The sequence below is a fragment of the Mustela lutreola genome, chromosome 13, assembly GCF_030435805.1.
Source record: "Mustela lutreola isolate mMusLut2 chromosome 13, mMusLut2.pri, whole genome shotgun sequence".
Lineage (NCBI taxonomy): Eukaryota > Metazoa > Chordata > Mammalia > Carnivora > Mustelidae > Mustela > Mustela lutreola.
Window position 1 is genome coordinate 1986270 of NC_081302.1, and position 12129 is coordinate 1998398.

At 55.2% G+C, this 12129-nt stretch overlaps 1 protein-coding gene across 8 annotated transcripts in view; it reads right to left on the reverse strand.

Moving 5' to 3' along the window:
- ARHGEF7 (Rho guanine nucleotide exchange factor 7) overlaps nucleotides 1-12129 on the reverse strand; it is a 126394-nt gene that overhangs the window by 18630 nt on the left and 95635 nt on the right. For all 8 annotated transcript variants that reach the window (XM_059144605.1, XM_059144606.1, XM_059144601.1 and 5 more), the window contains 7 exons: nucleotides 10733-10871; nucleotides 9943-10002; nucleotides 9131-9277; nucleotides 7171-7257; nucleotides 4759-4837; nucleotides 4406-4545; nucleotides 1577-1801 (listed from right to left, as the gene is read on the reverse strand). In XM_059144605.1, coding sequence (XP_059000588.1) covers nucleotides 1577-1801; nucleotides 4406-4545; nucleotides 4759-4837; nucleotides 7171-7257; nucleotides 9131-9277; nucleotides 9943-10002; nucleotides 10733-10871 — 877 coding nt within the window. The remainder of the gene's footprint in view (nucleotides 1-1576; nucleotides 1802-4405; nucleotides 4546-4758; nucleotides 4838-7170; nucleotides 7258-9130; nucleotides 9278-9942; nucleotides 10003-10732; nucleotides 10872-12129) is intronic.

Sequence of the window (12129 nt, forward strand, 5' to 3'; positions counted from 1 at the left end):
TGAGAGTCTTACGACGTGAGACCAGCGTGACCTGGCCTACGGGAGGAATCAGACCGAAAGCGCGGAAAGAACACAGCCTGGTTTTGAAAGGAAGCTCTTCAAAATCTTCTGCTACAGGGGCACCTGGGTGGCTCAGTGGGTTAGGCCGCTGCCTTCGGCTCGGGTCATGATCGCAGGGTCCTGGGATCGAGCCCCACATCGGGCTCTCTGCTCAGCGGGGAGCCTGCTTCCTCCTCTCTCTCTGCCTGCTTCTGATCTCTCTTCTGTCAAATAAATAAATAAAATCTTTAAAAAAAAAAAAAAAAAAAAAAAAAAAATCTTCTGCTACACGGTACAAGCTCTCTAAAACATGGGAGGATCAGTGTCCGAAGAACTAAATACAGCACGTACTGTACAGCCCCGGGCAGGACACCAGGCACACACAGGCGCGTCCCCACCTGCGGGCCCAGCCACAGCCAGCGGCACGGCGCCCCACACGCACACACTGTGAAAGCATTTCCAAGAAGGGTTCGGTTCGGAGGGCTCTGCGACACAGACCCCAACACTAGGTCCAGCACAGTAGGGGCAGCCCAGACAGCAGGGGCTGCTCAGGTTCACGGGCACACCTCTCCCCTCATGCTTGTGCTCCATGACCCGACACTCTCCGCCTGCCCTTCCTCAACAGCAGGGAGACCCCCCACCACACGACCGGCACCTTCTGCAAGGCTAAACAAGTAACAGACCCTCACATCCGTCCCGTAACCACCCACGGCAAAGCACCCTTGGACCTGGGTGCGTTATTACTAGCAAGACAGAGATCCTAACAGCAGAATTCGTTAACAAAACACGTCAAGGACAGATTTCCACCTGCGTAGTATTCGTGGGTCATAAGACATTCAAGGGCTGCGGGCAAGGACAGGCGTTCCAGGGCCGTGGGCAAACGGGACCTCAGCCGGGCCTGGAGAGGCACACCAGGACGCCCTGCCTTACGCCCTATACTCAGGCTCACACTCGGGCTGTGCACACGCACTCACACACACGGCCACACGCACCACTGCAGTCAAGAGCTGCCCAAGCGTACGAGCTTCCCAGGTACATAAGGCCCTTTCTGTCCTGCATGTCAGCACCTGGCGTGACCATGCCGGCCAGACGCTGCCACAGACCCAGCTCTCGGACACGCGGAGCCACGTGCTCCCACTTCCATCTGTGCGTGTCCTCTTCCTCCCGAACAGCTCCCGGTGACCAACGCGGGCTTCCAGGGCGGCCCTCATTCGGGCCTGGAAAAGGGCCAGAAAGCCTAGACAAGACCCACCCTGATTTAGGTGTGCGAAGTGACTTGGGCTCACCAGACGCCGGGCACAGGGAAGCCCTCTGCTCCAGGCTCCCGGCGGCAGGAAGCGAGACCCATCCGTGAAGGGCACAGAGGGTCTGATGCTAGCGGAAGCAGAAGGGAAGACAGAGGAACCGAGGCGGACCGTCACGGTTCTGTGTTTTAATTACGTCACAGAATCCCAGCCACAAATAGGACTGAAGCACAGAACAGCCCACCCAGCACACCCAGATGTCCGGTCTGCACGCGCCCGCGCTCTGACCTCACCTCCTTGTAGCAGAGAGCAGCCGAGGGCCGCAGGGGAGGTGCAGGTCGCAGGCAGCTCAGGCTCCACGGCTTGGGGGTCTTCGGAGGCTCCAGGGGCCCCCAGTTGATGGTGGTGTGCGGGGTGCCGTGGTGGGAGGGGTGGGGCAGCGTGTGGTAGGCAGGCGTCAGGGGCACCGGCTTGCTGTCCGCGTGTTTGCTCGACGGGGCCATCGGATGTGAGGGGAGCTGCCGGGGAAGAGGGCACAGAACACAACAGCCACAATCAGGGGTCCCGCCCCCGGCCCCACGAGGTGCTGCCCGTTTCTAAAACCCTGCCAGGCTGTCATCATTTCTTTAACCTCCAACCCCAGCAGTCAGCTCCCAGGGCACCTGCCTACCGTGTGTCAAGCCAGCTTTGGGCGAGGGGTAGGCGGCAGAATGTGGAGGCCCTGACCCAGCATCCCACCACCACCTTTATTCGCCACAGAGTAGCATCTGCGACAAGGTGTTCCGTTCAGCAGAGATCAGAATTTTGCAAACCAAAAGGCATTTCTATACTGGGAATGTGGTTATGGGGGAGGGTAATTCTCCCAGCCACATATCTACTCCTGGTGATTTAGGGGTGGGCTAAATGCCTGTTTTCCTTTAAAAAGTTTTCCTAAGACACAGCCAAGCCCGTTCCTGCTAATGACTGTAAAACCAAAGGACACTTGCCACAAATACTGTCATTGCCCATAAAGCTGATAACATTTTGCAATCTCTTGGCACAAACATTTTGCCAACCACTAGTTGCCAATCACTAGGGTAAAACGAGTTATCTTCTCAGAAAAACCAGCGTTAATCAAAATGAAGTTATACATAAAATCTAGTTTTCCAGAAAGATAACGAAGGTCCGTACTCCTCGAAAATGCCAAAATATTCCATTACAGTGACAAAAAAATGCAAAAATGCTCAATAAAATACTCCAAATTAGCCTGTGACCTCAATTACCCAAAACAATAAGGCATGCTTAATAGAAGAGCAAAATGTTCTCTGAGCTGGAAATCAGAGTGAGGTCATCCTTCAAAAGAACTGCCTATTTGAAACACATGCTGAATGGGAAGCCTGGCAGCGGATGCCACGACGCCCCAGGGTTACTTTCTGCAGTAACCACAGGCCTCTCCTGGTGCACACAGGTCCAGGCGTGTGTGTGTGTCTTGTGGCAGGTGACACACCCACACCTAGTTCACAAGGGAGAAAATTATGTAGACCGTCTCTTGTAGCAGTGACGTCACAGTAAGTAACACCGGGATTTGTTCCTCAAGTCCAAAGAGGGAACGGTGTGTGCTAAAACGAGAATATTCCAGCTGGACGCAGCCAGATCGCAGGGAGAATGCGCAGCACCTCAGAGAGGAAACTCCCGAGGGAGAGGACGTAACATTTCCAATGCCTGTTTGTGACGAAGACCACCAGGATTCAGAGACCCAAGTTTTACCTGGTGTGAAATCCCACTGTTTGGTTTCAAGGCTTTCCTGACAATATGAAGTAGCAGTTCCATTTTCCTCTATAAACACACACACGCACACACATCTTTGGAACAAATTCAGTTCCATGTAGGCTAAGCATCTGTAGTAATTTTTTTTTTTAAGTATGGAAAAGTTATAAATGGCAGAGCCATTCAAAATGAAACGTTAGCTTAAGCAAATAAGTTGTCTCGACCTCCAAACTGTGGAGAGAAACCACGTAAGAGAAAACTGTTCTGAACGTTACACTACAGGGTACCTGGTAGCTCAGGTGGTTGCGCGTCTGACTCTTGATTTCAGTTCAAGTCATGAACTCAGGGTCCTGGGACCAAGCCCTGCATCGGGCTCCTTGCTCAGTGGGGAACCTGCTTGAGGATTTTCGCGCTCTCCCTCTGCCCACACCCCTGCCTGCACAAGTGCGCTTCCCTCTTAAATAAATCAACCTTCATTTAAAAAAAAAAGTTACCCTACAGCCACTCTTGCTAAGCAAAGCCTTGACTGCTGAGGATAAGGAATGCAGAAGTGAACCACATGGTAGCGAGTCCAGATAAAGATCACGACCCTCTCGGGTCTGAGCCTGGGTGGCTCAGATGTTTGGGCATCTGCCTTCCGCTCAGGCCATGATCTCCGGGTCCTGAGACCGAGCCCTGCGTCAGGCTTCTGGCTCAGCAGGGAATCTGCTTCTCCCTCTCCTCTCCCTGTATCTCTCTGTATCCCATGAATAACTAGAGTCTTAAAAAGATCACACCACCTCATAGGAATGTGAGGAATACCCTCCACCTGGAAACACTGTGCCCCCCCCACCAGGTCACCTGTGAAAAGGTGTGCATACTTCAGTCCTGTGGGAGAAGGATGTGGAAGGTGCAGCGAGGACTTGAAACCAGGGTCTTAAGCGCACCACACCAGGGAAGAGGGGTTTCATACATGGGATACTTTGTGCTGAGACACTGCAAAATGTTTAAGTACTTAAAAAATCGAAGAGCTGGTGAGCTCTACATGGAAATAAGCGGATTTCCTAAAATCAGAACAATGATGAAGTTGAGATTCTCAGAAAAAAGCAGTGCACCGCTGGCTCTTGAGGTTCCAGGTAAAAAACCCCGTAAGCTGGTCTCCTGGGCCCCACCCCCCAAGCCGATGTGGCAAGCCATGCACGGAGGCACAGCCTAGGAGCAAGCGGTGTGCGGCCATGCGCCGCTCCGCAGGGACATGCCAGGAACCCTCAGGGCGATTCAGGCTGTATCTGCCCTCATGGTCCAGACGGCGGTCACGCCTCGGGGCATGTGCTCACTCACTGCCGGCCCAACCGCAGGCTGACCCAGGGTGGATGCAGAAGCAAGGGGACCCTTACGGTGTGAGACGGCACGGAATGCGGCTTGATGGTGGGGTTGCCGACAGACGTGACCTTCGTCTGCTTCTGCAGGTGGTCCACCCACTCGTGCAGATCCTGCTGGTTGCTGCAGGACACTAAGATGCGCTCGATCATGCTCCCTGAAAGCGAGGAGAAACAGGCTGAAGGGGGCGAACCGGCAGAGAGCACACATGGGCACACACGGGCACACACGGGCACACAAGCCCCCCCCACCAGCAGAAATGAACAGCGCTTAGCCATCGGCCCCCGGGCAGTCTAGCAAGAATCTGCACACAAACGGTGAGCTGCCTTCAGCACCACGACAGAGCGTCCGCAAAGTCTGTGCCTATCACCTGATATTTCAAATGCATTTCTATGATTTTCACTGTCCTCAAGCTTTGTGATTGTCATTCCTGTCGTTGGTAGCTTTCCCTAAAAAAGACCCCCCCCACAAAAAAAACACAATTAGTGCTTTTCTAGTAAAGAAGGTTCCATTATCAAAATAAGTATTAAATGAGTTTAGAAATGGCAAAGAACAGTGTAAACCAAAAAAGCTCTTTGTGCCATATGCATATTACAAAATCTCTAGGGCAAATAAGAAATCATAACACTGTAATCAAAAAAGAAAAAAAAACGGAGCCAGCCGACGAGAACAAAACCCAACCGCATCGGACGCGCTCCTGCAAACACGAACACGAGGACAGAACACAGGCCTATCAGGACAGAAAACTGGCGCCCACCACAGTTACTTCAGACGCTCCTGCAAACACGAACACAAGGACAGAACACAGGCCTATCAGGACAGAAAACTGGCGCCCACCACAGTTACTTCAGACGCCACGTGCAAAGGAGGCTGGTCTGCCTCACAAAGACATTCGGAGGAAGCCCCTCCTTGGCAGGCAGAGCAGGGGAGCTGCAGCAAAAGGAATCGTACAGGAGTCACACTGCGCTGTCCCCAGAGAAGAGAAGCAGCTGGTAGCGGCACTGGGTACCACACAGTGCGGACGACGGCGGGAACCAGACGGGAGAGGCCAGGGGACAGACCTCACAGGCACAGGGCTGCACACGAAGCGTCGGTAACGGCACAGGCCGAATACACAACGTACTCCCACGGCACCCGGTGGCTGAGGCTTAAGGAGAAGCGCGTTGGTGCTTTCTCGGGGGGCTGCGGGGGGTGGGGGGATGACACTCTGCGGCTCCCCAAGCAGCTGCTCTCAGCAAGGCAGGGTGCCCCAGAGGGGCCAGAGGCAGTGCCATGGCCCGTGGGGCGCTCCCGACCTGCCTGCCCTCCCACGCAGGCACAGAGCCTGTCCGGAAGCTCACCGGGCGGCACACTGGACCGGGCTTGGCGTCACCACGGTCGGAGTGACGTGAGCACCGCCGTGCGAGGCCCAGAGAAGCACGAAGACAGCTCTTCTGAGAAGTGCTGCGGAAGACCACAGCAGCGGTCCCACATGGAAGGCTGCACCGACCCCGTGACGGCACGTTCTCCGTCCCTCAGAGCAAGAAATGGGTTCCACTGGGACACATGGCATGCGCCACAGCACTCGGACCCCCTCCCGAGACCCCCTGCACAGAACAGGAAAGTGGGGCCCCACCAGGGCCAGGAAGCCTCCAGGGGCACATCAATGCCAACAGCCAGGGCAAACGTGGCGTGGACACCGGCCTCATCGCCAGGGGCCTGAGCCCGCCCCAAACAGCAACCTCTGCTCCCTCGGGTCTGAGCCGGGCCCGTCCTCAGCCTCTTGGGGTACAAGACAGAAGCCAGAGCACGCCGGCAGGAAGGACTCGGCCTCATGTTTACTGGGGATGCCTAACAAGGTGGAGCGCCAGTCTGGGGATCCTGGGCAGGCGCCGCCTGAGCCACAGACACCTGCTTGGCAGCGCGCCGACAAACGAGGCGGCACCAGCACACCCCAGCTTCATCAACTTCAAAGTGCTTCTTCTGGAGTAAGTGTGGGGCAACCACTCTTCTATGGGTGGTTAAGCTTTCTGTGGGGACACAGACATGCCACGGGAGCCTCTGGCCCTGGGCTCCCCCACGTTCGTGTCCCGGACAGAGAGTATACTCTGTCTGAACCAACTCGGAACTGCGGCTGCAGAGCAGGACCTGGGAATGCCCGACGGGAGGACCTGCCCTTCCATAACCACACGGGACAAAGGCCGTGAAGCCAGAAGCAGCTACGGGACAGAAACTAGCTAAGGAATACCCCACTTAAATTTCTGTAGACAAACAAAACCTCTCCCCTGCACCCTGCATCTTCTTCTTCCAGGCTCAGCCTTCTCGAGAGTCAGCAGGACGACTACACACGAGCAGCCTGGGATCACGCGCTACTCCTCACACCAGCGCCCCTCGGCCAGGCTCCTGCAGCACTTGCAGCTTCTGGGACCTCCCGGCCTGCACCCGCCAGCACCCTCCCGCACCCTCCCACGAGTCCGGTCCACCGCCACCGTCCGCGGCACCACGGTGGCCAGGAAGGTGGCACCTGCGAGACAGGGCTCCAGACGGTGACACAGCTGGTGGGCAGCCCTCAAATGCTGGGTGGTCTCCTCCTGTTGTGCTTAGAGTAACACGGGACTCCGTCCGCACAGTCGCACGGACATACAGCCAGGAGCCACGTGTACGAGGAACACTGTACCTACAGCAGCACAGACACAACGCAGGCACGCACGCACACTGCTTCACCCGAAAATCCCAACCGTGCCCAGAACAGACTCTCAGATCCACAGTGAACAACAGAATATAAACTTAAAATGTATTTTACCTGATAGATAAAACCACTCATCCTAGGACTGGCAGACAACATTAGCAAAATATTTGGGAAGAGCAGAAGGTATCTCTCATTCTTTTCCTAATGTAAAAGAACAAAGAAATGCAAATTATTTTGTTTTCAAAACATACAAATGTGAGAACAAGTTGTCTACATTACATCTTATGAAACAGGTGCGTATTTCCTCGTTTCTACCAATTCTATCAGCGAAAATAAATGGAAACAGAATTACGACAAAGTCTTAGACTTGCAAATAGCCACCGCAGCATCTTTAAAAAAAAAAATTGGTTAAGGAATTCAGCTCTGCCAATAACTCTTTTAAGTTAGTCTAAAAGTGTTTGTTAGGTCTGAGAAAAAACAAAGAACTCAAAGTTGGGGGTCGTGGTGGGGAACATGAGACCTTTCGAGCCAAAGGGGGGCAGGATAAAATGCTGGAACGGACTCTGTTCTATTAATAATTCCTGGCACTTCCCTTAAAGCCGATAAACAATTCAGTGTTGTTTTCATCCGTGCTACAAACCGTACCTACTTTACATGAAAGACTTAAGAGCATTTCTATTAAAAACCACTTGCTTCAAAAGGTTTAAAAAAAAAACCACCCCAGAGAGACGACGAGGACAGGACAGGTTCTTGGGAACGTAAAGCGCGCAGACGGCCCTTCCCGGCATTTCCACAGCAAATGCTGACCGGTCCGGAATCAGGGTCCTCCGCAGTCCTCCGAGCCAGCCACAGCCACGGGCCTTGAACCCAGGCTGCGCATCTCAGACTCGTGTGACAGCACTACTGCACGCCATGCGCAGAGGTGGGCGACGTGGCAGGACCCTGCAGAGCTTGGGCCCTGCGAGGCCCGGCCATCAAGAAACCCGTCCGACCTGCTGTCAACTTCCCAGTCATGACCCGCACCCGCTGTCTGGGCACACCTATTCACGCGTCGGAGATCTCACGTGGTAGAGAAAACACTGCTTACAAACTAACGTAACATTTCCCAACGTTTCAAAGTGTATGATTAAAAGACTGTTTCTAGGAAGATGTGGGGTCTTTTAAGTCCATGTCAATTAGGAAATCACAATTTCCCACAGTCCCCAAACTGACAAGAGTTGGGGTTTTCTTACTATCCTAAGAGTTTCAAGTTTGCAAATGGGTCATTAGCATATCTTGATCCTGTTAATTACTGTTCTTGGTTTGTTTCCTTCTGACACACACAAAGGCAGGACAAAACTCCTCCACTCCTCAGGAAGAGACGCTCGCTTGGTGAGGGGGTGAAAGGAACTCAGGCACAGGGACACAATCCACGGGTTCCCTCGGGGATCAGACAAGAGGCTATGCTCATCTCTCACTTAAACCAAACCCACCGGCTAACGGACTTCCACACGGCCAGGCAGGAGAGAGGACATAACAGGCTGAACGATGGACACCCTCAGAGTCAGGCTTCCTAGAACCATCGCGGTGGCAGAAGGCCGGGGCACGCGGGGACACACACCCTGCTCTGCGGCAACACCAGTCCTACGTGGAGGCCACCCTTCAGGGAACAGAGGCCGGCCACCCCTCATCCTGGATGACCTACGCTGCTCAAGTGGCCCGCCAGGAGCTGAGCCCCACTGGCCGAGCCGAAGCCACTTCCATGTCACGTAAGGACAGAAGGTGGACAACAAATGAGGACCCAGGAACTCTACTAAAATGACATTCCTTAATCAGCTCTAATCCCGTGACGACCAAAGCGTAACACGTTCTTGACGCACTGAGGAATCGGAGAAAGCGTTTACAAAACACATTATACTGAACACAAATTATGTTCAGCTCTCAACTCCATTTCTTCCAAAGACATCTTAAGCTGTTTCAGGAAAGACAGTCCGGAGAGGGGACAGGACAGGACCACTGCCAGTGCAGTAGCCATCTGTCCCTCCACTCCATTCTGCTCCCACACGCTCTGCAGAGGGGCTCGGGCCCTGCGTACCTCACTCCCGGCGCACTGAACCATGACCTGGGACATGTACACAACGCTGCCCAGGGTCGTAATGTCGTCTCCCTCCCAGCTCCGGATGGCCTCCGTCAGAATCTGCAGCTCCAGTTCCTTCCTTTTCCGTACTTCCTGACACTGGGCCTGAGACACAGAACACCAGTGTTAGAAGACACAGAAGCCTCCAGAACCTGCAGTGTCGGCCATACTGCTTTGTCCCTCTCCTTCAGACAGATAATCCACTGAGCGAGGATCCGTGTTACTCACGAGCGCGGAAGTGAGAGCAGCAACACCCGCGGCAGCTCTGGACTCAAGCGTTATTTGAGAATGATACAGCAGATCTCGCTACTCTTAGGGAAAAAAACGCAGACTGGACAAGGACGTATTTTCTGGTTTTACTGGTCTCTGCTGGCACAAAGACTGAGCACGGGACCAAAAGCAAGTACTGTAAGTCAGACACATTGCAGAAACACCGGGTACGTGAAGCCCAGGGACAGGGCAGGCCTCCACTCGTCCTCCTGAAGACACAGTCCATAGAAAAGGACCTTTACAAGCAACCACAGCATCAAACATGTGGTAGCTTTTTAAAGGTTCAACTACTTGTAATTTTCTTGGTGTCCTTCCCCAGTAAAGCATGCGGAATCACCACCACGTAAACAAACTAGCACGTTCATTTCTATTTCGATACATCCAAATTCTCTCAGTTTCTTCTATCATCACACTTTTTGAGGTAACAAACATTTTTCTACATTCCCTTGTTGTAATAATGCTTGGGAGGAAAAGCCCTAATATTTCGCTAAATCACTCACCGAGAGAGTTTTGAAGGCAGTCATGGATTTCTGAATGTCCTGTCTGTCTGGATGATAATCCTTTGAATAGAAGAAATATTATTAGCTTCCATAATGTACAGTCTGTTTTCTTCAAAAGGCACTCTACAGACTAGCTTGAAACGTTCCCAATGCTTTTCAACCGACAACAGATCTGATTTTTCTCATTAAAGCACCATTCTTGTTCTCAGGGAGCCGCCAGACTCTGGGGAAACGCCCGTTCAGAAAAGCCCACGGCAGGAGTCTGCACCCGCCCCCGCAACCAGCCTCCCACGGGGCCTCTGCTCGGGCGCCCGAGAGCAGAGGTGGGCGGCGGGGCAGAGGCCACAGGGCCCGGCCTTCGCAGGGAAAGCTCGCAGCCCTCCTACGGACAGCGACCTGCACACAAGGCCCCGCCAGGCCTCAGCCCAGCACTCCGACACAGACAAGCCTGCGCCAGGAGGTGCTGGGCTCTCTCCTGTCACTCCTGTGCAAACGCCGCCCCGACGACCTATGGCTAAGCATCCCTAACGCGGCACCTCAATGCCTCGCAGACTAGAGATGGCGTTCTCTAGTTTTGGGGGGTCTTCCTAACAGCAGCGTGGGTGACAGAGGACAGGAAGGACATGTTTTATGTGGAGCTGAGGAAAGGAGAAAACTTAGTATTTCACAAAATCGTTTTTGAAGACCCATTGGTCAAAACCCCGCCAAGCACTCTGGCCGGCTGCAGCCTCTGAAGTGGACGGAGAGTGTCCCCGACGGGCTCGGCTTCCGAGCGGCAGGCGCGCCGTACCTCCATGTGTCTCTCCAGCTCCTTGAGCAGCGTGGGGTACTTGTCCAGGCGCATGAAGGGTCTGCTGAGGCCGGTGGTGAGCACCAGGATCCCGGGGCTGCTGGCACCTCTGCTCTCCATGAACTCGCCCAGCTGCTCGCTGGCCGCCGCGCCGCAGGGAGAGAGCAGACGGTGGTGAGCGCGCCGGAGCGGGGGCCGCCCTCCCCGCCAGCAGCCGTGGGTCATGACACGGAACAGGGTCCCTGGAACACTGGACATGGCGAGCCCCACAGGTGCGGGCCGCGCTGGCCCATCTCGGGGACGCGCCCGCTCGGGGAGGCGCAGGAACCGCCGCGCGACCCCGACTGCCGCCCCCTGCCACGGGGCGCGCCTAGTTCCCAAAGGAGCGGCCGGCTCGCAGCAAGCGCCCTCCAAGCTAGAACAGACGGCGACTCTCCGGGCACCTCGAGGTGGCTTAACACACACACACACACAAGGTAAAGGCTGCTTCCCCGCTGCCGTGACCTGCAGCAGGGCTCCCCCGGCCCCACAGCCGCGGGAGCGCTCTGTGAGGAACGCGGCTGAGACAGCACGACTGAGGCTTCACGGCATCAACAGCACCGTCCCACCGTCACGTCTCAGAGTCTCTGGGTCGACGAAGACCGTCACCCACGTCCGCCGACGAGGACACGGAGCGCGCAGTCAGAAATTAAAGACGCGGAAGCCACACCTGCGCATTTCCCGCGGTCCTGTGTCTCATGGGACTCCACGACCACCACACCACGTCCGCCCCGAGTCTCAGTCCCGCAGCGGAGCGTCTGGGAAGACCCGAGCAGGCCAGTGAGTGCAGCCGTGCGCATCGAGCTGGGTCGGCGACAGACCCATCAGGACTCACGCTGGGGACCGGGCTCTGCCCTCACGCCCCAACCGCACCCCTATGCTCCCCACTGTCGCCCCTGCATCACTCCAGGCACGGCAACGTGAGGGACAGACGGGCTGGGGGGAGGACAAAGCAGCTCAGGTCACCACCCTGACCTCTGAGCCCCCATGTCCCCTACCGGGAGGAACACCAAGTGAAGCCAAAAAGCATGGAAACCCTGAAGAACCACTGGGCACACCGGTCATCAGTGCAGGTGACCTGCTCCGACCTCGGGGTCCCCAGCCAGTGCCTCACCTCCTCTGACCCCCCACCCCCAACCCAACGACACCTGCCCACTGTCCGAGCTGCTTGGGAGCATCAGCCACGCTAGGGCTCCTGGTGAAAACGGACGTGCTTTGAGGCGGCTAGTTCAAAAGTACTGGGCACGGCCACTTCCTCCAGTTCAACTAACAGGACTCCCCGTGGAAACAGGAGGACAAGAATCGGGGTTGGCACAAGCCGCCTCTAACCCAGCCGCGACGGATCCTGCACATCCACG